Here is a 24,863-nt window from a genome sequence, read left to right as displayed (position 1 = left end):
TTTTTTTTTTTAAAGCAGTATTTATTTATTTATTTTTGGCTGTGTTGGGTCTTCATTTCTGTGCGAGGGCTTTCTCCAGTTGCGGCAAGCGGGGGCCACTCTTCATCGCGGTGCGCGGGCCTCTCATTGTCGCGGCCTCTCTTGTTGCGGAGCACAGGCTCCAGACGCGCAGGCTCAGCAGTTGTGGCTCACGGGCCCAGCCGCTCCACGGCATGTGGGATCTTCCCAGACCAGGGCTCGAACCCCTGTCCCCTGCATTGGCAGGCAGATTCTCAACCACTGCGCCATCAGGGAAGCCCCCGTAACGTTTTAATTTGTATTTTCTTCAAGTGTATAAGCTTTCACACTGGAAGGTCTCTGGCTGGGCTACTGGGGTGGTTTTGAAATCTCTGTTTCCTGGGAGCTCGGGGGTTTTAGAGACAGAACAGATATCCCTCCAGGGTAGCTTTGGGCAACCAGGCAGCAGGAACAACTCAGCAGTCCTGGCCAGGGAGTAGGGCTGGAGTGAGAGTTTTTTGGAATGAATGAATACCTACTACTATTTTCCGTAGTTGAGTCATTTGGTTGGAGAGATCAAGTCTTGAGAGAAAGAGTCTGATTGACTGAGCTTAGGCCTGAGCCTGCCCCTGGCTGTTGGAGTGAGGGGTATGCGGGCGGGGTTGTGACAGGAGGTTTGTGCCAGAAGGAACCTCCAGGAACTCCTTCAGACTTCTCGGTGTCAGGACAGAGTGTCTTCGATTACTGAACATACTGGAGGAAATGAAATTCACAAAAGGAAGTAGGATGTTGTTGCAGTCGGGGGATGGATGGGTCCACTTCTGAGAGGGAAAGCTCTTCAGAAGGGACTTTCCTAATATGGCCACATGTTACCCATCCATTTCATTTTCACGGATACACCCTCAGGCTCCTCCAGTACAAGAAGATGACCGTGCCTGTGTTCCCACTCATTCTCAATCATCCTTGCAATACTGGGCAGAGTGGGTAGATCGGGATACTTTGGGCTGCAAGGAAAACCTCAACTGGCTCAGACAATACAAAAGAGTATTATTTCACATAGCAAGTAGTCCTGAGATAGGATGGGTTGAGTCAGTGGCTAAGCAATGTTATCAAGGATCCACATGAATTCCATCTTTCTGCTCTGCCATTTTAAGTGGGTCAGTCACTGGATGGTGGCGGCAGCTCCAGAGTTAAAATCTCCACACACTATCCAGAGGCAGAACAAAGGGATTACTGTGTCCTTGTGTCTCTCTGTAAGAGCTATAAGAAACCTTTCTCAGAAGACCCTCAGCAGATGTCTTTTCATGCCTCATTGGTCAGAATTGGGTCACACAATTTTTTTGGCCAGTTACCATGAAGGAAAATGGCATTTCCACAACTGGCTTAATCGAGATAGCTGGGAATGGGGCCAGCCTGCCCCAGAGCTCATGGCCACAAAAAGTAAAATGGACAACTAGACAAAGTTGGGTTAAGTTTTGTGGACACGTCACATTTGTGGCTCCCTATAGTTGAGAAATTTCCCACATGATGAGTCCCAGATGGAAGCAGAACTCACCTTCCCAGTTGGTAGGTAAGTTTGGGTGCAGGTATGTTACCTGAACTCCACCAACCAGATACACCTGCACAAGACTTGGATTTAGAACCGAGCAAAGTGAGGGATTAGATGCCAGGCAGATTCCTTTTTCCAGTGAAGCTGGAGGAGCATTTCAGATAGACAATGCAGTTTTCTGAAACAGCTGAGTGGTAACATCTTGCGCATTGCATCCACGTTATAGGTGGCAATGGCCACGGGTCTCCACTGGAGCAATCTGGTGGTATAATTTGGGTATCGTTCCAGGTTATATAGTCTTCAAGCCTGATTTTCCAGCCCTCCTGGGGATTCTGTGAGCTCCCTGTGTCCTTAAAGAAACCCCTTTCTAGCTTAAACTAGCTTGAGTTGGTGCTGTTGTTTATCACCAGGAACTCTGCAAGGAAGAAGTGAAGAATAGCTGTTGGGTAGGCAAAACCATGTCTACTCCAGCAGGGGATCAGTCGGTAGTCAGCACTGCAAAACACCAGGGGGCTGTATTCTATGGGGTGCACCCCACTTACGATGCCCTGCTGCTGAACCTGGCTTCCTTTCTCCATTGTCATCCTTGGGATAACTCAAGGATCACTACCTTTTTCTGGAAGTCTGCTCTTACTGCCTGTCTTTTTAAGCAGTTCTAAATGGCTCCATACCCTGAGAATTTTCCCCCTTGGCCTAATGGGTAGGTGTAACTTAATACTGTGTGGAAGAAACCACAGACCAGTATAGCCAAGTCAAGCCAAGCATAAATAAAATGGTTAAAAAAAAGAGATGCTGTATATGCATGATTCTGTATCCTCTTACAAATAACTAGAAGGTAATAAACCTTCCTTGCAATTTATTTAACATTTTTATTAAACAAATAAATTTATGGTAACATTAATGAAACTTTCAACAACAGAAGGAAAAACTGCACTTACAATTCTGCCCCTCCTGCTGCCTTGACAGAACTCCTTGTGCCTCTTAACACTATTATTTGCATATACCAATGCCTTTCATTAAGTGGGTACAACATATCTTACCTAACCACCAACTACACTCGCTAGATATTTAGGAGGCTTCCAAGCTTACAAACTTTCTTCTATTAATTTTGCATTATGCAGGTGCAAAACATTGTTCTTCCTCTGAATAATGCAAATCACTGAATCAGGTAAACATTTTGAATGGCTTTGCCTGGCATTGCTGTTTTGCATTGCCATCATCAGAGTACATGTGGACCTGTTTTGCTACACCATCTCCAGCAACGAGTGTGTTTAAAATATCTTATTAATTTAATAGAAGCAAAATGTAACCTTATTGCTCTTTTATTTTGTATATTTTAATTACTATTGAGGTTTTCCTACGATTCTGATCGTGAAGACTCCCTCATTCAGCATTATCATAGAATGTTCCAAGACAGAGTCAGCAGCAGGCTCATGGGTTGTAAATGTAATAATGGTGTGCATATTGTCAAGAATGTTTCATAAGGTGCCATGTGGTTGTTTTCAGGAGCTGGTTTTAGGCAGAATTAATCCTTTTAGAGGGTTATTATATTGCATTGTCCTAGTTATGTCAAAGGATGGCCTGGGGGAGGGGACTTCTTCATTTATTTGAACATTGCTGAACATTTAATTTCAAATTTTCTGCTTAGTGCATAATTAAAAGTGTTCACTGAATTTGTGGCAGTCAATATAAACTGTAGTTTTGACATTTGAAAAATTTGAAATAGATTAATATTACAGAACTGCATTAGTTCTCTGTAGCATCCCTCCCAAAAATAGAACTGCTATTTTTTAGATAAATTACTCCTCCTCTTTTTCTCTTATTTTCTCTGCTGCAAACATAAACAGTCACTTTTTAAAAAAAATTAGCCATTAAAAGAAATTTACATTTTGGCAAACATTGCTTAATTTGGAATGCTAGTATAGAATTTCTCACAGAAAGCTGGGGTCCTGGAAAACAGAATGTTCTTTTTTGAACTGCACTTTGAAAAGGGAGACTAATTGTAACTCTTGCTTTTCCAGGCCTTGCCATCCTGGGGGAGGACAAACAAAAAAGTAACAAAAATAGTTTTTGGCTCCAAGTGCCCACCAATGGAAATGCTGTAACCCATGTCCTCTAAGTTCGTTTCTTCCCCTCCCAGATGACCCTCTGGATAAAACCTGCATCAATGGTAGCCATTTAATGTGCTCCCACTTGGTACCCTCCCCTGCTCTGCCCCCTGGTGGCTCAGTCTGCCATTGCTGCCTCCATATAGTTTGACCTTTTGCCCAAAAGCCACCTGCCCTTTGTCACTGCCCCCACCCTCCTGCCAGCCTCAGGTGTCTGCGGAAGCTGTTCTCGCTGAGAAGGAAAGGAATTTGTTCCTTCAATGTATTATAGCAACCACTGCACAGTCACTCTGTGGTGAGCTCATGCCCTCAGAATCTTACAGGCCCTTTTCCTGAAAACCTTTACTCAGGTTTCCTTGGCCCTAGATCAAAGGACATTTAAGTGACACAATGTTATCATTGCCTCAGAAAAAGTCTCTCACCTCTCTTCAACAGCTGGAACAACTTGGACAGTCACGTGCAAAAGAATGAAGTTTGACCATTACCTACACCATACAAGAATTGACTCAAAATGGACCAAAGACTTTTAAATGTAAGAGTTAAAACTATGAAACTCTTAGAAGAAAAGAGGAAAAAATCTTCATGACCTTGGATTTGGCAATAGGTTCTTAGATACGACACCAAAAAAAAACAAGCAACAAAGGAAAAAAATAATCTTGACTAGGAGTGGGGCCAGCCATCCTGTATGACTGCACAAAAGAACCACATCTGCTTTTCATCCCGTGGAAGCTCCAGGAACCTAAGAGGTGACCCTACCTAAGAGGTGTCTTTTATCTCTGCACTTGCTACAAGAGCTACCCCTGTTAGCTCCTAGGGTGGGCTATCTCCTCCCCATGACCAGAGGGGCGCTCTCTTACATGCCTTTCCTGGCTAACCATTGATTTCCCATGCCTCTAGCTCCTTCCCAGGCCTCTTGCCTTCACTTTCTTCTCCCTCAAATAGCTCATGGTACCACAGACTGTTGGAACCCACTTTCCTTCACACACCCAGAAAGGAAGGCCCAAGAAACTCCCATAGATTCTTTCTCCCACGTTACAAAGCAGTCAGGGGTGAGGCTTGACCTCAGACTCCAGGCCCTAAGCCCAGGGCTCTTTCCTGGGTAGTTCACACCAGGCCTCTGCTAACTGGAGACCTGGGAGGTTGGCGACCCCTGCAGGTGCCTGTCTGCAGGAGCCGATTTGCAGGAGAGCTTTTGGCTCACACTGACACTGATGGGAAAGGAAGGAGTTTGTTGGTGCCAAAAGGAATAGAGAAGTAAGAAAAAGAGGGATGAAGGGGTTCTGACCCTTAGCCAGGCCTGTGGACCGGTTTTGAGCCCCCGAGGGAGGAGCAGGTGAGAAGTGAGGATCCTCTGTTTGTGAATGGCTGTGTGAGGCTCTGGGCAGAAGCGGTGCTGGCCCGGGCCCTGGAGACGAGGTGCACAGAGGACCAGGAGAGCCCACCCCAACGCTCCCACTCCAGGCCGGCACCAGTGGGCAGGAGGGAAGACCACACTCTCCCAAAGAAAGGGCTCCCACAGCTGGGGCAGTGAGGAGCCCCTGAGATGACGTGAGCTGAGGAGTGTGATGGGACTTGCTTCTGATCACAGGTGAGAATGCACAGCCATAGGTACTCCCAGAAATAACTGACAAGAGACTGGCGGTAGGCGGGGCTAGAGGGCGCTGGGGGTGACTGTCAGTGGACTGATACCGTGGAACATACAGGGTACACATCATGACACTCTGGCCCTGAATATCATCTTCTCAAGCCCACATTCACTTGTTCATTTATTCAACAAGTATTGATTAAACATCTATATGTTCTGGCTACCATTCTCGTATCAAGGATACCCAAAGGTGAGCGAGAGGGACAAACCCTCTGCTCTCAAGTGCTTACCATCCTGCTAGCTACGCAGTTCCATTCTCTTCTCCTTGGGGTTCTCCTCTCTAGGACCCAAATGAACAAGAAGTATAATATACAGTGAGAAAAATAATAACCAAAAAAGAGATGGTTTGGAGCATCTTTAAAAACTTGCTACAGAGGCATTAATCTTTCTTTTTGGTGAGGTTCTTGAAAACAAGGACTATCTGGGTGTGGGACACCTGTACTGAGGGCTCAGGGAACATGAAATGATGCTGTTCCATGCCGGATGAGCTTTCCTCATGGCAAATCATGACCTCAGAGTGTGTCCTGGCCAGAGAACTACAGTGTGCTCTGCCTGGAGCTGCTTTAGGAGACCAGCTGGTACAAGATGCAATCACATGGCTTCCTAAGAACTTAAGCCACTTAGTGCAAAGCCTGGCAGATCTTTAGTGTTGGGTGCTAGGCTGAAACAGGAGGTGGCACAGTGCGTGGTGAGCAATGGTTGGCTGGGGGCTTGACCCCTGCAGCTTAATTAGAGGGCAGGGGAAGGTGGGACCAGTGGGGGGTCTGGAGCAGCTGCAGCCAATGGGCAGAGAGTAGCAGGGGCCTGGAGGAGCCAGGGGGTCTCCACTCCTAGTAGAAAATGAGCTGCTTCGAACACTGCCATCTATGCCAAAAATTCCTTCTCTTAGTTTGAGTTTGAGCTCTCAAGATCAAAATGGTTTAAAAAATTGAAAAGCTTCTGTTTCTATCCATACCCTAATAAGAACTGTCACAATGAAGTTTAAAAAAAAAAACCAACAAACCTGATAGACACACCGTTTATTTTAACAATCTCTGGGTGTGAACTTAGAAAACACCCAGAAAGAATAATTTCACTGAGACTTTCAGTGCTGGAACTTCACGTTTCTTGATCAGTCAAGGCCAATGCACTGTTTTCAAAGTTCAGACAGAAATTGTTTTATCCACACTGCATCATGGGATAATCATCCTGTTTATTTCTGAATTTATATTTCCTCTGTGTTTGCATCATAGCTTTTCATTTTATGAGCCTTGTAGAGATGAAGTAGGAAGTGAGAGGGTGAAGTGGTTTATTTTAAACTTTTTATTTTGAGGTCTTGTAGATTCACATACAGTTCTAAGAAACGATATAGTGAAGTTCTGAGAGGTCCTGTGTACCCCTTACCCAGTTTCCCAGTGGTAACATTTTGCAGAACTATGTACAACGTCACAGCCAGGACAATGACATTGACACTAACAAAATCCATCATTGTCAGATTTCCTGTTTCACATGTACTGGGGTGTGTGTGTGTGTGTATGTGTGTGTATTTAGCTCTATGAAATGTGAAGTGTCTGGGGCTCTGATGCAAAGTGCTTTGCAAGTACACAGTGATTATGATGAGGTTTTCATTGGTTTGTGGCTTTTACTTTTGCATCCCTGGTAGATAATATTGTGGACCCAATTTATGTAATATCTTTTATCTGAATAGTATAAAGAATTGTATGATTCTTCTCATCTCAATGAACATAGGTGCTTAGCATCTTTAGCTCTTAAAGATATTGCTATTAGCAGCTCAGATACTATCAGCTAGATTTGGGACCTGCTAGGATTCCTTCTGCCTGAATGCTGAAACTCTACATTTCCTTGATCACCTGAATTCCCACAGCTAAATTAAACTTTTTTCCCTCTATTTAAATTTTCCTTCTTGTCATATTGCCAAGATAATATATTCCTGGGCTGATAACTCAGTACAGAAGTACATTGTTTTGAAAATCAAACAAACTGAATTTGAGAGCCCCAAGACGTGGCAAAGTAAGCCTCCTGGGTGGGCTCCTCTAGGCCCACGGGTCTCCAGACTGGTTAGGGGGCTCCTTCTCAGGGCAACTCATTGCCATCATCACCCAAGAGAGCTGAGAAGCCTCTCTCTCCTAGAGCCTCAAGCCCTGGAGTCACAGCCTTCTCTGGGGCTGCCAGGTTCTGCGGGGAGACACCTGTACACGGGTGTTACTAGCACGAGAGTCTTGAGGACCAAACTACTTGACGGGTCAAGTTCTTCTCTCCCTCTGTCCCTGCCTTGTCAGCACTTCCTCTGGCCTCCTTAGGCCCCCGGCCACCCTGACTGTCCCCGGGGCAGTGGCCAGCCAGGCCACACCTTGGACCTCATTGTCTGGCTCTCACAACTGAGCCACTTCTAAAATCTCTAGCCCTCAGCCCTCTCTCTGACTACAACCTCTTGCCATGGAACGCTAGAGCTTGGCTGTATCTCGAGGGTCATGTAGTTCACCCTCCACATCTCACCGGTGAGAAAAGCACAGCTATTCGGTGACGTGCCGAAGCTAAGGAGCGGCAGGGGCAGCATTTGAAGCCAGGTCTCCTGACTCCTGGTCCAGGACTCTTTCTACCGCAGCACACGCCTCATTCCCTCCCTCAAGCCTCCCCATCTGCTTTGTGCCCTGGCGTGACCTCTGCCCTCTACCCTCCCCCAAGCCTTCAGACCAGCACACTCTCCTCTCCCTTTACTCCCCCATACAGCCTAGACCTGTAGCCCGTCCCTTCAGCTTCAGACTTCATCCTCTGGGCCAACGCCGGTCCTGGTCGTCCCCATACACACTATTTCTGCTCTTCTGCCTGGGCCACAGGGCATTGTACAGAAAGCCACAGAGGTGTCCTGACTAGATGCACCATGAACCTGACCAGTGGACAACAGGAGGCAGGAGGGAATGAGCAGATACATGTCATCGTCTTCCTCTCTCCTGTGGGCTACCCCAAGGTAAGTTCCACCTTGCAGTCCTTCCAGAGGAGTGCCTAAACATCCCTACCCAGTGCCCTGGCTTTCTAAGGGCAAGGGACCATTCAAAGCCAAGGCAAGGAGGTGGGGAGCTGTAGGAGTGTCCAGGGAATGGCAGCAGTCCGGTCTGTCTGAGTACATGGTATGTGTAGGAACATGGTCTCCAGAATCACACTAGCAGGGCTTGAGTCCTAGATCCACCATTTTTACCAACTGTGTGACCTGGGCAGTTTCCTTGCATGTAAAATGAGAATAATTGTAGAACTTCAGGGTTGAAAGATTTGCCAGTTTAAAGTCATCGAAGCACTTACCACATGGCTAAGTGCTGTTATACCCCCCAAATAAATCCTAGTTATTATAAAAAGGTAGAAACAGCAGCTGCAGTACAGAGCCCAGAGGATCTGGGATATACTTTGGTGGTCGATGGGCAGACATTGAGAGCTTGTGAGCAGAGACAGGCACATCCAGGACTGTGGTCTATGACTGTTACTTTGGGTGCTGCCTGTAGGATGAACTTGGAGCAGGAGGAGAATGGAGTGGGGTCAGAGGGACCAGGTGGAGAGTAGATATAAAAAGTGCCAAGATGGCATGGTAACAGGGTCGGGGGACATCAAGGATAGCACCCTGAGTCTCTGAGACTCATCTCTGAGTCATGCATCGTAAGAGTTCTCTCTTTTCCTCTGCTCTGAAGCCAAGGATTCTTGGGACATCTCTGCCTCCTGTTTGGATCCTGGCTGAGGCCTTCAGACAGGGGAGCTCTGACCTTCACTAGGGCTGGGGTTCTCCATGCTGGTTGCTGCATGTTATAGCTTCCTCGGCAGCTCTAAAAAACGCCGAACCCTTTGCCCTGTGCTCCCCTCCCCCAGCAACTGGACCAACATCGGGGTTGGTGCTGGGCACAGATGCTTTTTTTTTTAAATTAATTAATTTGTTTTTGGCTGCATTGGGTCTTTGTTGCTGCGCGCGGGCTTTCTCTAGTTGTGGCGAGCGGGGGCTACTCTTCGTTACGGTGCACGGGCTTCTCATTGCAATGGCTTCTCTTGTTGTGGAGCACGGGCTCTAGGCGCCTGGGCTTTAGTAGTTGTGGCTCGCGGGCTCTAGAGAGCAGGGTCAGCAGTTGTGGCGCACGGGCTTAGTTGCTCCACGGCATGTGGGATCTTCCCAGACCAGGGATCGAACTTGTGTCCCCTGCATTGGCAGGCGGATTCTTAACCACTGCGCCACCAGGGAAGTCCCCAGAGATGCTTTTTGAAGCTCTCTGGGTGATTCTAATGGCAGCCACGATTGGGCAGCAGTGAGACCAGGGACCACAGCCTCACTTCAGGACTTGGCACCAGAGCACCCTGCCTGGGCATTACTCTTTTGGTTCTCTCGTTCCAGTCAGGACGAGCAACTTTCAAAAATCTCTTGCCTATCAGGAGACATTCTTCATTAGTTCACCCAGACATTGTGGCAGACGTTGTCGGCAACTACCCAACAGCCATTGCCCCTTCTCCCTGCTGAAGAGCCTCCAGTTTGGTTCAGGTTGTGGTGGCAAAATACTGAGAGAAGATGGGCTCCTCCCCCAACCCCCAGGGGATGAAACTCGATTGATCTAAATCAATCATAGTCGTAGTCATCCTCTTCCTCTCTGCCAGCAACTGCTGTGGGGGCACGTGACACAGTTCTGGCCAATGAGGTGTAAGGAGAACACAGCTGAGGCGTTGCTGGGACATTTTTTTCCTTCTTGGTGTAAAGAGTGTATGGAGAGCGCTCTGCCCCTTCTCTCTCTATTCCCTGCTCTGAGACGCTATCATGTGAAAACGCATAGGTCAGTGCTGCCACCACTGTCTTGTGACAGTGTGGGGAGGAGGCATGACTGACACTCCTTAATGCCATCCCTGAGCTTCAGGGCCAACCCTGAAGTAGCCCGCTTTGAGATTTAAACAACATAATAAATGTCCTTGGTATTTAAGCTACTTTTCATAGAGTGTCCTGTTATTCACAGCTGAAAGCTTCCAAAAGATATAGGCATCCTCACTTAGGAATGCCTCACAGGTGAGCTTGACAAAGAATGGGGGTTTCTGATGGTCTCTTCTACAGGAGGTACTTCAGCAGTTGTTTTAAGATGAAGCAATTTGTAGCTAAGACTCCTGACTCAATCCCTGAAAACTAGAACCCTCTCCCGTCCAATGAAATACCAGGTAGTTAGAGACTCTTTGTAATCACCTGGTAATTAAATGGACCCTCTTTGTTAGCATCCTCAGCAATGCTTGACTTGGCTGCTCCTGAAGAACGTGGCCCAGGTGGTTCAGGTTCCATGGTAAGATAATGTGTTTAAAGGCAAAGACCGAAGGTGCACAGATTAGAGCTGAGCTCCATTAAATAGACTTGTCATGTAATTTTTTTTTCAGTGAATACATTTTAGGACCGTTCCACAGTCTTGTGTCTATCCAGTTCCATGAAATTAGTTAACTTCCATTGCACTGTAAATTTTCACCAAGTAGCATTCTAATGTATTTGTACCTTTAAATCTGCATGCAAAGCCTGCATAGGCTATCAATTTGATGAACGCCTCACAGGGATTACGTGATAAAAATAATTAAGGCACCGAGATTCCATATTGGCAAAAGCAGAAAGTATCTCAAACGGAATATTAGAATTCTAAACTGGTGGTTTTTATTTCAAGCCAGAAGCAATTTTTTTTTCTCTGTGAGTCACATCTTTGTTATGGTCATAAAAACCATTGAAGGAATTGTGAGCATGAAATAAGTATTTATTTAACTTGTATCTTTTCAAGAATATGTCTAATGTATAAATAAAGACAGGTTATAGATATTAAATATGAAGTATATGTAATGTAAACTAGTATAAACTATAAAACACACTGGTCGTCTGTGGTTGAAAGTAGCTATCATTCTGTTGTACTTCTGCGTCTTAGGGTACGTAAAATTATATTATTACCTGCTCTATGACCTATATAATTCTCACCTTAACCCCAAATCCAGAAATCCAGCAGACATTTTCAAGTGAATGTAAAGATTCTTAAGTTCCTCTTGCTCCCTATAGCCCCACACAGGATATACTTTGAGATAAGTGAGGGGAGAAAATGAAGAGCATATCTTAACAGCATCGGCAGCCTAGGAGGTACCTCTCAATGCTGTGAACAAGAGGCCTCAGCCTGAAAAATTACATTTACATGTGTACAATGGTGTATGGCACATGGGACCTGGGCATCAAAAACACCAGGTCTCAGATCACTTTACTAGCTGTGTGACTGTGGGCAGGTCACTTACCCTCTCTGAACCTCAGTTTTGTCCACTCTCAAATTGGGATAATAATCCCCAAACCAACGACCTCTCAGGCTTACTGTAAACTCTAAATAAAACAATAAAAAGGAAATGCTCCAAATGAAAGCAGTTTAGAAACTATAAAGTGCTTTATACATGTTAGAGACTAAATGTTTTCCTCTTTAATCTTTCTAAGGTATAAGAAATGTCAACAATTTTGTTTCTAAAATAATTCCACTTATAAGCTTAACTATGTCAAATTCGGTTAAATAGCCATCAGGTAACCATGGAGGAACAGCCAGGTCAATATAATAGGCCATTGCTATGATATCCTCAAGACTTTCCCATGTCGTGCCCTTCAGTGAAGTAAGCTGGGCAGCTTTATTGCTTTTAAATAACTGCTGCCTATAATTCTGCCCTTGTCATTCTTTTCAATCGTTCTGACTTGCCTGGCAGACATTTCCTGGCCAACTGAGCCGGCCAGCTTCATGTTCCAGTAGTGTGCTTACGAGGTCTATTTTAGCCCAAGATCCTAGGGTGCAAAGACCATAGTTAGTAATTGACTGTACGACAGGTTTTTAAACTGAAGTTTCAACTGAGATGGTAATTGTATAATCATCAGTTCCCAAATGAAGGTGAGGCAAAGTCTCCATAGGGCCAGTTACAAAGAAACATACAGACTCCCTGGACCTAAGGGTCCAGGCTGAGGCTAAAAATAAGGAGTCAGAGAGTGGAGGAGGGGGAGGATGTATGAGAAAATTTCTTTGGAGTGTGGGGTTGCCAATTCCCTCATCTCAAACTCAGCAAGAGGGGCTTCCCAGAGACTGCAGTTAGGTGGTCCTGGGAAAACTAAAGCTCCATCCTGGGATAGCATGGAGGGGGCTGCATGGCCTGCACTCTCAGAGTCTCAGGGGCAAGAGGTGTGTGGGATTTCCCTGGGACGAGATGTGGGGCCATCTTGGGATCCATCTAAAGGGTCTGGAGTGAACCCTGGATTTCTAGGGGATGGGAAGGAGTTACAAGCAACCAGTAGAATAGCACTGCACCCACCCAGAGTCTCAGGGAGAGAGGTCCCCATTAACAGGAAACTCTGAAGGACTCAGGAAAGACCCATGTGGGTTGCTTTAATCACAGGCCAGGCACAGCAAGCTCAAAGCCATCAGCTCCAGGAACGAGTGCTCCAGCTCTTGGCTTCCCCTTTCCCTACTTCCTGCCCACCTCCACCCAGGCTGGGTCTTAAGGAGCCTCTAGTCAATGGGGAAGTGGTGAGCCTAAGCCAACCACATCCCCTCTGGGAAAGCCAATTACAGACCTTAAGCCTGAGAAGGGAAGAGAGGGATGAGGCCTTACTTCCAAGTTAAGTTTGATGCATTTGTTTATATCTTGTACCCAACATTAGAATTTTGGAACGAAGCTGTGGTAGAGATTTAGTTACTAGAGGACTATCAGTTATCTATAAATGAGCAGAAAATACAACTCTACCCAGCTTTCCATCCAGGGGCAGGGGAAGATAACCAACACTGAATATATTTTTAGATGGCAGTGAGACACAAAAATAAAGTTGCATTTTGGTCATATCTCACAGGTTGTGAACTCAAAGTACTAGTTATGGTTTATATTAAATGGGCAAAAGTCCCTTTGCACAATAGAGTCCAATGGCCAGTAAAAGGGACTTGATATGATAATTCAGGTCGAGTCACTGGAAAAGATTTCAACCCTGAAGAACGCAAATGCTTTGTTTCGGGCCCTAAAATTATCCAGTCAACTAGTAAGTATTTATTGTTTGTTATATGTGAAATCCTGTTGGGTACTTTGAAGAATAATTAGATTCCTTTAGTTCAGGTTAGTATCATTTCCCACCTGACACCATGCCTTACACATAGTGTGTGCTCAAAAATATTTTCAATTTAATTATTCTTTACAAGATACTTAGCACCGAGGGATGTGGCATTTTTCCAATGTTGACAACAACACTTCAGCTGAAAAATCCCCATATTTATAAAATGTGGTGCAATCCTGAATGGAGAGTGATTATGGTCTCACTTGTATTTAACACTGTAAAGTGTTGCTGAATGGTCTAACAGGAGAGAACAGAATTTAAACCAGAAACTAATAAATGGGGTTCTTCTGCCAGTCAACTGTGATAATGCAGTAGGAACAAAAAATGACTGCTGATACGAGGCCTAGACTTGAATCTACCGCTGTCACTCACTAGACCTCGGGCCCCGATTTTGTTTCCTGTGAATGGGGATGCCAGGCTGGCTACCTCAGAGTGCCAGGGACCCTCAAAAAGATACTATACAGTGAAATACTCTGTAAACTCTAAAGTGCTTCACAAGTGCAAGGTCTTAATAATAGCAACAGTTTAACATTCGTTGACTGCCACATGCATAGCACTTTAAATCTGTTTTCTCATTCAATCTTCACAACCACCCCAAGACCTAGCTAGGTACTATTATTCCCTCCATTTTACAGATGAGGAGAGACTGAGAGGGTTAAACAACTAGTTCAAGATTATACTGAACCGCAACTTGAACCAGTAAATCCTGAATCTTACCCCTAAACACTAAGCTGCTGCCCTGCTTATTGCTATTTAATAGAGGCGCTGATATCTCATAGGGGCTCAACAAACGCGGTTCCGTAAATTGCTGATTTAAAAGCAGACGCCTTCCCACCCCCGCTCTTCCAAGCTTACCGGTCGCCCTTTCTCGCAGCACCTGATGCTCGTACTCCCTGCCACGGGCTCTCGCCCACGCTCCTCCCACTCCCCGCCTGCTGGCGCCCACGCCTCAGTGTTTCTACGCATGCGTTGGGGAGACCTGCGCAAGTCCAGTGGCCCAGCGGGGGCTGAGGGACCTCTCAGTCACTCCTCGCCCGGCCCCACCCTGCTGGGCCCCGCCTGCTCTCGGTGGCTGCTGCTGCCGCCGTCGCCGCCTGGGGAAAGCTGGAGGATGAGCTGAATCTCCGCAGTTGTCACTGTCTCCACCGCTACCTACAGGTGCTTTGGGTCTGGCCGGAAGCCCCCTTCCCTGCGCCCACTCCCAGCTCATTCCCTGGCCCACTCCGCCTGTCCAGCAGCTTCCTGGCTCTGCAGGGAGGCGGCCTGGGCGTCCCGGGTAAATAGTTTGTGTACGGTTACCATGGAGACACTGGCTGGCCCGGCCGAGCCAGGCTGGCTGGCGGGCAGAGTGAAGATGCTGTTGCGCTCTGCTCTGGCCTGGACCGGTGGAGGAGGGGGTATTGCCGGGAGTGGGGAAGCCGCTCTCTGCGTGGGAGGTGAGGCGTCCCCCGCCGGTTCACCGGGCACCCCTCCTGCTGTCGTCCGCCTTCTGTCCCTGTATGGGGAGAGAGGTGATGAGAGTGCCCTGTGCACGCTGTCGGGGTCGGGCCGCGGCTGTCTTTATTTCTATACGTTGAGCATTTAGGCAAGCGCGTGGTGCTTAGTAGAAACTCAGTAGTATTTGTTGAATGAGAGTGATAGACTAAGGGACTTTGTTTAGGCATACAGTGACCCAGCCAAGGTCACACAAATTGTACCTGGGCTCCTCTAGGCAATACATAGGGTCTTAATAAATAAGTGTAACAATATGCATTAAAATATATCGTACGTACATATAATGCCTTTTATAATCCATTCCTATGAGTATCACAGCAGATCTTCTATCTCACCCTGATTTAGAATTATTTTACTTGGTAGAAAAGCAAGTACCACTCTTTATTTGTATCCTATTTTGTGAGTCTATAAAATTCTGATCAATTGTTGTTTTGACATAGCTGATATTCAATAAAATACTTAAGATTCTTTTTTCACAAAGCAAAACACCCTGGTTTAAATTTTAAAACTTATAAAATGTATGAAAACACTGAACAAATGTCATTTCCTTTCTTCTGCAATTTCTTTTTTTTAAATGCAGCTTTTCATTCATGAGAAAATTTTTTGTTGTATCCTTTTATCACATAGTGCTTGGACAGTATTTAATGTTTTTTAAGGGCCAGGCACCATGCTAAAGCACTTTACGTTAATTTTGTCACTTAATTCTCAAAACAATCCTATGAAGCAATTACTATTACTACACACTTTTTACAGCTGAAGGAACTGAGGCTTAGAGATGTTAGAAGTCTTGCCTAAGGTTACGTAGCTGCAAATTGTCAGATTATTTGAACCTTTACTCCAGCATCTAAGCATTTAACCACTGCTTCTTTGGATACTCATATTAACACGAAAGTCATTCAAAATCACGGTAAGGGTCTTGAATATTTGATTTGCAGGAAAAAGAGAATGGAGATGGCCAGTCTTTCCCCTGTTGCAAACATCCTGATAGTGCCGTGTTGCATTTAGCAAGAAGCCTGTTTCAGATGACTGTTAGCAGCAGAGGTAAAGACAGATCTTTATAATTAGGTATAAACTTATAAATGACAACTCACAACTTTTCCCCTAACCAATAAGAAATATTTTGTTTGAAAAGGTCGCCAGTTTCAAATTTCCTACCGCTGGTGGTGGTCATCCTCTAGAGGTCCTGTGGACATCATAAACTCAAGACAGTGATGCAAGACAGAACTCAGCTGCTTCTTTCCCTTTAAAGTCCACATCCCCTCCTGTTTTCTTTTATTTTTTAAAAAAATATTTATTTATTTGGCTGTGCCGGGGTCTGTGGCATGCAGGATCTAGTTCCCTGACCAGGGATCGAACCCAGGCCCCCTGCTTTGGAAGTGCGGAGTCTTAACCACTGGACCACCAGGGAAGTCCCTCCTCCTGTTTTCTTTTAAAAGGTCACCTTGCCCTCCCAACCTCCCTAAGTTTGCATACCCAGTGTCACCTCTGCCCCCTCCCTGCCCTCTCAGATGCCAAATCCTGTTGGTTCTTGTGTTCTTGGTGCACCTTACTTGTTCTCATCTCTATTCTTAATTCTATTTCACCTTCACTCCTATACTTCGGGCTTTCAGTGCACCATCCACTAATCACATTTGTCAAGTCTTACTCCATGCTGAGCAACTTGAAGTGAAAGCAAGAAAGCAAAAAGGGGCTAAATTTGATCTCATATTACCCCATGGCATCAAGAATCAGATGCCATTTGAAATAAAGTCCCATGTGCTTTCTTAATCCACTGTAGCAAATGCCTCCAATTCAGAAGCCATGCAGCCTTCACCTGGATACTTTCTAGCTTGGGTCTGTATTTGAAAATGGAGTCCAGCGATTACACAAATGCTGACTTTAAGCTGTGCTTCACATGAAGAGCTAAGGCTCAGAGTCTGGTGGGGCAACACCAGGTGCGCAGGCAATTCTAACCCAGGGAGGGGTGGGTGTACTAACAGAGACCACGGGGGACTGTGCAGAGTATGGCGGAGGGACACCTAGTTGAGGCTGGGAGGGTGAGAGAGGCATGTCCAGGAAAGCTTTCTTGAGGACCTCTAAGAGTTAGCTGGGTGGTTATATAAAAACTGCCTGATCTTGTCCCTTCTAGTTTTTTCCATCCTTTCTATCCTGCCCATTCCTGCCATCACATCATGCCTCAACATCTTTTAATTTGCTTATCAGCTTTTATTTACTTTCTTGACCTGCCATTCAGTTCTGTCTCTGCTACAACTCCAGTCTTCATTTCCAGAGCTCCTTCCTCTCCAGCGCACATTCCATATGTCCTTGATACTCTGCCTTGACTCACTCATTGACTTGGTTGGAAATTCCTCCTCTATTCCAGCCCCAATGTCGGCCATTGTCATTTGTTCAAATTCAGACCATTTTCCAGAACCTAGCTCAAGCATCACCTCCTCCAGGATGTCTGCCTGACACCTCCCAATCAGAAATCCCTTTCTCTTTCATAATCACATGGTAGTTTATCTCTATTTTTTGTATTGCCCCCATCAGTTTCTATCTTGTATAAAAGCATGTGGGTACAAGCAGGACTGATACCCAGCTGGTTCACACCAAGAAAGCTGCTCTGCTTGTGAGAACACCAGCATGTTTCTATATTGGTGTGTAAATAGCCACAGCCCCAGGACCTCTGAGTCCCCACCTTCTACCACCCAATCCAGTGGGTAATAGTTTCAATTTCAGCCCTGGGCATATGTCTTAGGTTGTGTGTGTGCGTGTGTGTGCGTGCTATTGCTTAAGACTTTATCCGCCTCATAGAGTTAATTGAGATGATGTACTTGAGAGTACTAGTGGTTGGTCCTTGCCTGAGAGTGAAGACAGTTTATTCCTGTCTGTGTTCCCAGAGATCCAAGGGGAGGAAACAGTTCACCTATACTAGCTGAATGGATTTGTTCCAGTTGTCAGGAGAATTTTTGTAAAGTTAAAATTTCTGTGATACTATTGCGTTATGGTTCAGGCATACTTTACTATAAATAGACAAGCTTTCAAACCCTGATCGTTTTTTAAATTGGCAAAAACCATCTCTAATAAGAATTTGTAATTTAATAATTATAAAGAAAATACTCCCCCCCAAAAAAAACCCACTTCTAACTCAGTTCACTTGCATTATTGAACATTTCCATGTTTGATTTAGTTACTAATATATTAATATTGATATGATGATAGATTAACTGAGCAGATACTACATTATTGAAACAGTTTCTCACAATATAGCTGCTAAGGTGGGATTTGCGGGGAAGAGAGAGGCAAAGGGAGAGAGAAAGTTGTGTTAGAATTTGTGGTAAAAATTTACGGACAAAAAGATTTTTAAACCCATTATGTACATCGTTTCCAGCAGTATTTGATCAATCTAAACTCCTGTATGCCCAAATAATTTACAGAGGTCTTAGAATTTGGCCTCCTTCATTACTCTATGAAAGGGTATAGTTTACAATGTAAACTAAAATACAGCCAAGGACAACCTTAGTCAGGAATGATGGTCCATTATTACTCACCCAAAGCATGTTCTCTAATCTTAATTAGTTTTGCCAGATCACCTTTGGACATCCCTAAACTTATTAGTGCCATGTGGGGCTAAGGCGTCACAAACTTCATTTGGTCTCTGGAAGAAACTTGTTCATTGTACTGAAATGTCTTCTTTTCTTACTTCAGTGGGCCTTTTAAAAACAAACCAGCAAACAAACTTGCCATGGACACTGAAGTTAGATGTTGTGGTTCTGAATTTGTATTATTATGCATCAAAAATTTATATATATAAATATATATATATAGTGTGTATGAAACACTTTATATGTATTTTTAATAATTAGCATTGAATACTTTTTAGTAAAGAGGCTATCATATATTAGAAGTAAATGTACCAGGCCTGCCACAGTTTTTGTTAATTGTTCTAATGTACATAATTCCGGAGACCTTGCTTAAATTGGAACTCCTATGTCAAAAATTCCTAGAAGAGTATTGCTTATCTAGTAATTTATAACTGCTTTACTTCAACACCTGGCCTTTCCATATGAAAGGAACAGCATATTGTTTGCAGTTATCATATTCTTTTCCTCAAAAACTCTTATGGAGGGTAGAACTAAACAGATGTTCTTGCTGTCTGTTGTTAAGCAACACCTTAATGTATAGAATCATAATACAGTCAAGTTCTCTTTAGTTGTCTAAGGAATCACCTGTAGATTCTACTTACAGAAATGGTGTCTTTTTAGTTTCCTTGGGCATATGTCACAAAACTTTTTTCTTTTTTGCAGAAGTTATTCTAAAATTGGGCAACTGAAATATATGAATAATTTACAGACCTCAGTCTCGCTGGAGATACAACTTTTTTTTTTTAATGAACACTAAATGTACTGATTAGGATTAAGTTTTTTAAATCTCGACTATTTTAAAGTGTAGAGCTGTCACAGGTGTGTTGCCAAGTTAGCCAGGCCTCCATGGGACACACGAGCATAAAGAAGGATCTGCATTCTCATGGCCCTTGTGCGTGACTTTAACTTTTTAACCGAGGGCGGTGGCCTGGGAAAGGATCATTTGATATCGATATTCGGTATTTATTCATGTAGGACATTATCTCAAATTGAAGGTGATTTGAATCAACTCATTCAAATATATCATAGGCAAATGTAAGGCTGAACCTTTGTCTGAGTTTACAAGCTACATTTATAAAAGCTGATATAGTTTGGATAGAGGCCCCATCTGACTAACTTTAATCTTATACTAGCATTTTGTGTGGAGGGCAGTGGGAAAAAAAGGGAAACTTCAGTTAAACATTTTAGCAGAACCCCTCTGCCCCGCCACCCAGTGTGTTTTTTATAGATTGGAGACTATGAGATGGTTTTCCCTTCCTGGGGTGTCTTCTTTCACGAGTTATTCTCTTTCTCTCCAGGTTTAGCTTTCACTCTAGGTCTCTTCCCTGTGCGTCATTTCCCTCAGTCGCATGTATTCCCAAAGGCATCGCTGTGCACGTCAACCTATTTTTTTGAAAGCTCTTTTCCCTTCCTGATCTTCTAAGTGTAACTGCGTGGTAGATTTTTAATTAAAGGTTGTGATTTTTTTTTCAAGTTTAATATACAGGAACGGTTTAATGGTTGGGTTTGAGCACTCCTTTCTAAATGACTGGATGAAAATAGTTGATATTTTGTACCCTATATTTGCAGGGTGTGGTGTCTACCTGAAGAACATTGCACTTTATAAGGAAAGATGTTGTCTCCAAATGATAAAAATTTAGAAAAGCTAGATCCGTTTTACCGACCTTCAGTATCCGAGCAGAAGACTAGTGCAGAAATCATAAGTGAAGCACGAAATGCCTTAAGAACTCTTAGGACCCAAAGACCATTTACACCATGGGAAGACCAAAGAAAACTATTTGGACGTGCATCTTCAAGAACACCAGAAAATAGACCCCCGTCTTCCTTCAGGTATTTACAATTTCTCTTGCCTATACACTCAAGTATGTATATGTAACCAGATGACATTTTCCCTTAATTCTAGTTATGGATAGTTGCTTTTCTAGGTGTGACTTCTGCTAATTATACCTCTTATATCTGTTCAAGATTTCTAAAGGTATCTCCAGACCTTGGGTCCAAGAAGTTGCTTTGGTTAGAAATGGTTAATAATGATTGTCATACCAACTTTATAAAGTGATATGAACAAAGCTTTTAAAAAAATCACAATATACATTCCTTCTTTTCATTATTCAATATTTACAATCCTCCTAAAAGCAAGAAAATAGTTGTTAATAAAATGTTTAAAGTACTATGATTTTTAAAAATCGCTTCTTCCTCAAGGCTTATGCATTGAATGCTTTTACTTGTTTGGGGGCTAGAGTTAACTAAAATATACTAGAAATTTAAAAAAATGATTCTTTACAAACTAACACTTCTATTCTGTCTCCTGTGTTAGCATCCATGCATCCAGTTTTGAGTCCTCTGACTCCAGGCCCATCTTTGGCACACGTCTCAGTCCACTAGAGCTTGTGAGTACTTTATATTACCACGGGTGCTATGAAGTGGAATTGGCCCCAGTACTTGGAATCAGCACTTATACATGCTAAGAAAATGATACATAGACCTAAATGTATTAATAATTTAATATGAAAGCAAATTCTTTTATACTTTTTCAAATATAATGGTTTGTATCTAATGAAACACGTTTATTATTCACCTATAGTTTCATAATAAAGAGGAATTTTAGAGATATTTAGTAACCTGGCAAACAGAATGTTCCACAGTATCTTTTAAATTATGCATATGTATTTTATTTTCAGAGTTACATATACAAATAAATTATAGATGCATGTGCATAATCAAAGACTTGTTACCAAAAAAACCCTCCAGCAGTCTTCCATCCCCTTATTTTTCATTCTCCACTCCCCAGTGGCTCTCACTTTAAACTCTTTTGGCACATTCTTTTGGTATTTACATCCAAATTTTTAAATAACACAGTGTCTTGCTGCTCTCTGACTTACCAGCTTGAGGAATTATCTAATGACTTCCTGCTAGGGAAGATGAAGATTTAACCCTTGTCTGTCTTCCCACACACCTCTTCACAACTCATTCACCCTTTCTGTCCCCACCGCTACTCCCAATATAGATATATCATAATTTTGGTTAGATCGCATTTCTCTGACTGTGATTATATAAATCCTGTTTATAGCTGAGCCTTGAACTAATGATGATTAATGATGATTACTTCTCCTTTCCTGCACCACTCTTTGTTTTCCCTGGTGTTAATAATTGCCTTGCTTTTTTAGTTTTGTATTATTATTGTTTCAACTCCAAACTCTTCTCCAGTGGCCTAAATTTCCTTCATATATTCAGACACATGAGATATTGATTCATCTCCTTGGAGAACTTTTCACACTCCCCCCTGGACCACTTGCCCTGGGCATCTGCACACAGCTTGCTACTCCTTCCTGTGCTGGCTTTTGTATTTCCTGTATCCCAAGTCCTCCTTTTTCTTGATTTACTCTTGTTTTAGCAGAGTATTCCCTCCAGTACCTTCTTGAGAAAGGGTGTATGGGAAATGAATTATTTGAGACCTTGACTGCTGTTTTTCTCTCTGGAAGTTTGTAGGATTTTTTCTTTTTGTTCCCAGTGTTCTGAAATGTCCTGATGCTGAGCACTTTCAATGTGAAATCTTGTACCCTTCAGCTCTGGGAAATGTCCTTGAATTATTTTGGTGTGTCTTCCCCTCTTTTCTGTTCTTTTTGCCCTTTCTGGAATTTATTATTCGAATGTAGGATGCCCTGGACTGGCCCTTCAATTTTCTTATTTTCTCTTTTCTGGTTCTCATCATTTTTTGGATGAGGCTTTATCTTCTAATCCTTTTATTGAGTCCTTTTCATTTCTGCTATGATATTTTTAATTTCCTAAAGCTTTTCCCCCTCTAAATTATCTTTTTTTTTAATATATAGTATTCTGTTCTTATTTCATGGTTGTAGCATCTTATCTCAGTATATTAATGGTAGTTTTGGTTTTTTAATTGTTTTCTTCTTTTAAAATCTCTGTTGCTTTTGTGTGTGTTGGGGGGAGGGCTTAAAAAAGAAAAATTAATTTTCTCACAGTTATGAAGATTAGAAGTTCAAGATCAAGCTGGCAGCAGGGTTGACTTTTTCTGAGATCTTTCTTCTTGGCTTATAGATGGCCATCTTCTTCCTGTGTCTTCACATGGTCTGTCCTCTGTGTCTCTGTTGCAGTTTTATATTTGCCTTGGTCTCTCTTTTTTCATAACAGAGACTCTCCTCTGATAGCTCATGCTGCTTGTTTGGCTGTTCTTATTTGAGAGTGGAAGCATGTGGAATGGGTTGGTCAACCCACAGGTGATACCTACCCAAACCTACATTTAGGGGGATTTGGCTGGGCTGTGTTGTTTGTGAGACCCTCAATAGCAATATCTCTAGGGCTTTCCTTGTGGGCTGCTCAGTTCTCTGTAGAATATTTCTTGGAGGATAAAGGCTGGTTGCTAACTGTTGGGCTGCACCCTGCAGGCCTGCAACGCCTGCGCTTGCCCAGCTTTAAGACTGAAGAAAGAGCCCAGAGTCGGCAACAGAGACATCAGTTATAGGGGGGCAATTTCTCTGGCTCATTAGTTACGAGGGAAACCAGCAGAGGTGCATGCCCTTCACTTCCCCTTTGATAAGCTATCAGGTGGAGATGTTCTGATCTAAAGACTAGAACAATCACCAGCTGGGTCGGGGCAAATACGTAGGAAGGTCAGTCATGTGAGTAGGGTTTAGGTGAAGCACATGCTGCTCATGCAGGGGATGTACAGAGAGCAAGAGATCAGTCATCTTGAGTGGCCTGACCATACATACACTAACTTCTAGGAGCCAGGAGGAAGAAGGTAGGAATGCCTAGCATTCAGAATGTAAATATTCAGTTAATATCTATGTTTACATTAAGTACCCTGACTCTTGACTGTGCCTGGTTAGCCTGATTCAGAGACCCTCTGTTTCATCCTCTCCAAAGAACAAACTCCCCATCTAATCCTGGGTTCAGTAGCCTGACTGCGTAGAGCTGGGAGGGAAGGAGTTACGCAGACTTTCAACCAATTTTCCTTAGGCACCCCCTTCCCTTTATGCCCCTGCTACCGCAAGTACCCGGTGATACCAATTCCTTACACTTTCATGGAACTGGGGCGTCAGTCAAGCTGCTTCTCAATTTTTATTACTGTTTATGTGTGTGTATGTTTGTGTGTGCGTATGTTTGTTTCTGATGAACTATTTTAAAGTAAGTTGTAGACCTTATAAGACTTTTTCCACAAGAATTTAAGCATGCATCTCATATGAACAGGGACAGTCTCCTACACCACAATGCTATCATCACAGCTCAGAAAATTAACATTACTCAGTAGTATCATTTAATGTATAATCCATGCCCAAATGACCCCAGTTGTTTCAAAATGCATCATATATTCCCAAAGTACTCATCAAAATGCCTCTGTGAGGAAGATTATACTTGTTCTTACATTGCAGATGACAAAAATAAGATTCCAAAATAGGAAGCATGAACCAGTGTGCAATAAGTATTGTACTTTGTCAGCCATCGTTGACATATGGCTTCTTGCACCTACAGCCTTGGAAACCACTTGGGTTTTGAGCCAGCAACAGCGAGAGGACCCCCGGTTTAGCAGCCCAGTGGGTCTGCCTTGTTGAAGAGTGGCTCTCCATTCTACAGTTCTGTCATTTGACTCCTATGCTTTGTTTTTAATATTGCTGTAATTTGGGGGCACTCACTCTTTCCTAAAAATCTCAATTTCTAGAGTTCACATGGTCCCTGTCAAAGTATAGTTCTTGGACTGCAGGATTAGGTGTTAGGCAAAGATAATGTTGGCATTTGCCTCTGTTTAGGATCACTGCAGTTAAATTTCTTTACTGCAGAATGTTTGGGTGCTATGTGCAAATCAGGCTAAGAATAACTCCGTTAGTTTGAGTTTTTTTGTTAGAGTGGATTATTTAAGGGTCTCAGGTATATTTCGTTTTAAACCATAATTAAAGTTTGGAGCTCCCAGTCAATAAAACCTGAAAGTGGCCTCATAACTACCTCCTCTTCCACCTTTTCTCCTCCTTTCCACTAGACCTTTTAAAGAACCCTTTGAGTCTGGTGACCACTAAATTGACAAAGAGAGGAGATCAGGGGCAATGGGAGCCCACGGAGAGGGAGAGGGGTAATGACCCCTAGAGGGTGGGGGAGGAGTGGTACATACTTAAGTCCCTTAAGGATGCAGTTGCTGAAAGAACTTGTGACGACCTAAACAATTGAATTTCAGCACTTTCTGGATCTGGGACACTTTCTCAGGCTGGTTTGCCTTTTAATAGTTCCTCACCCAGCAGTCAGGCAGGGAAGAGGGACCCATTCCAGCTCCTACATTTAACAAATCCTCTCAACTCTTTGCACTTGTAGGCTGACCGCTCCCTCTGTCCCCTCCCCCCCCACCCCC

General features: G+C 43.7%; 1 protein-coding gene across 3 annotated transcripts in view; it reads left to right on the top strand.

Moving 5' to 3' along the window:
- Positions 1-24,863, top strand: part of ARMC2 (armadillo repeat containing 2) — a 286,480-nt gene that overhangs the window by 74,835 nt on the left and 186,782 nt on the right. The window contains exons 3-5 of one of the 3 annotated variants that reach the window (XM_082404736.1): positions 3,568-8,267; positions 20,081-20,341; positions 20,826-20,898. In XM_082404736.1, the coding sequence (XP_082260862.1) occupies positions 20,124-20,341; positions 20,826-20,898 (291 nt within the window). In that variant the 5' untranslated portion in view covers positions 3,568-8,267; positions 20,081-20,123. Of the gene's footprint in view, positions 1-3,567; positions 8,268-14,386; positions 14,553-20,080; positions 20,899-24,863 lie in introns of those variants that run through there. The other 2 variants (XM_082404735.1, XM_082404737.1) reach the window with 2 other exon arrangements.

The sequence above is a fragment of the Balaenoptera borealis genome, assembly GCF_965194805.1.
Source record: "Balaenoptera borealis genome assembly, chromosome: 9".
In the NCBI taxonomy this organism is placed as follows: domain Eukaryota; kingdom Metazoa; phylum Chordata; class Mammalia; order Artiodactyla; family Balaenopteridae; genus Balaenoptera; species Balaenoptera borealis.
The sequence above is the reverse complement of the archived record's forward strand: the minus strand, read 5'-3'. Positions and strand labels throughout refer to the sequence as shown.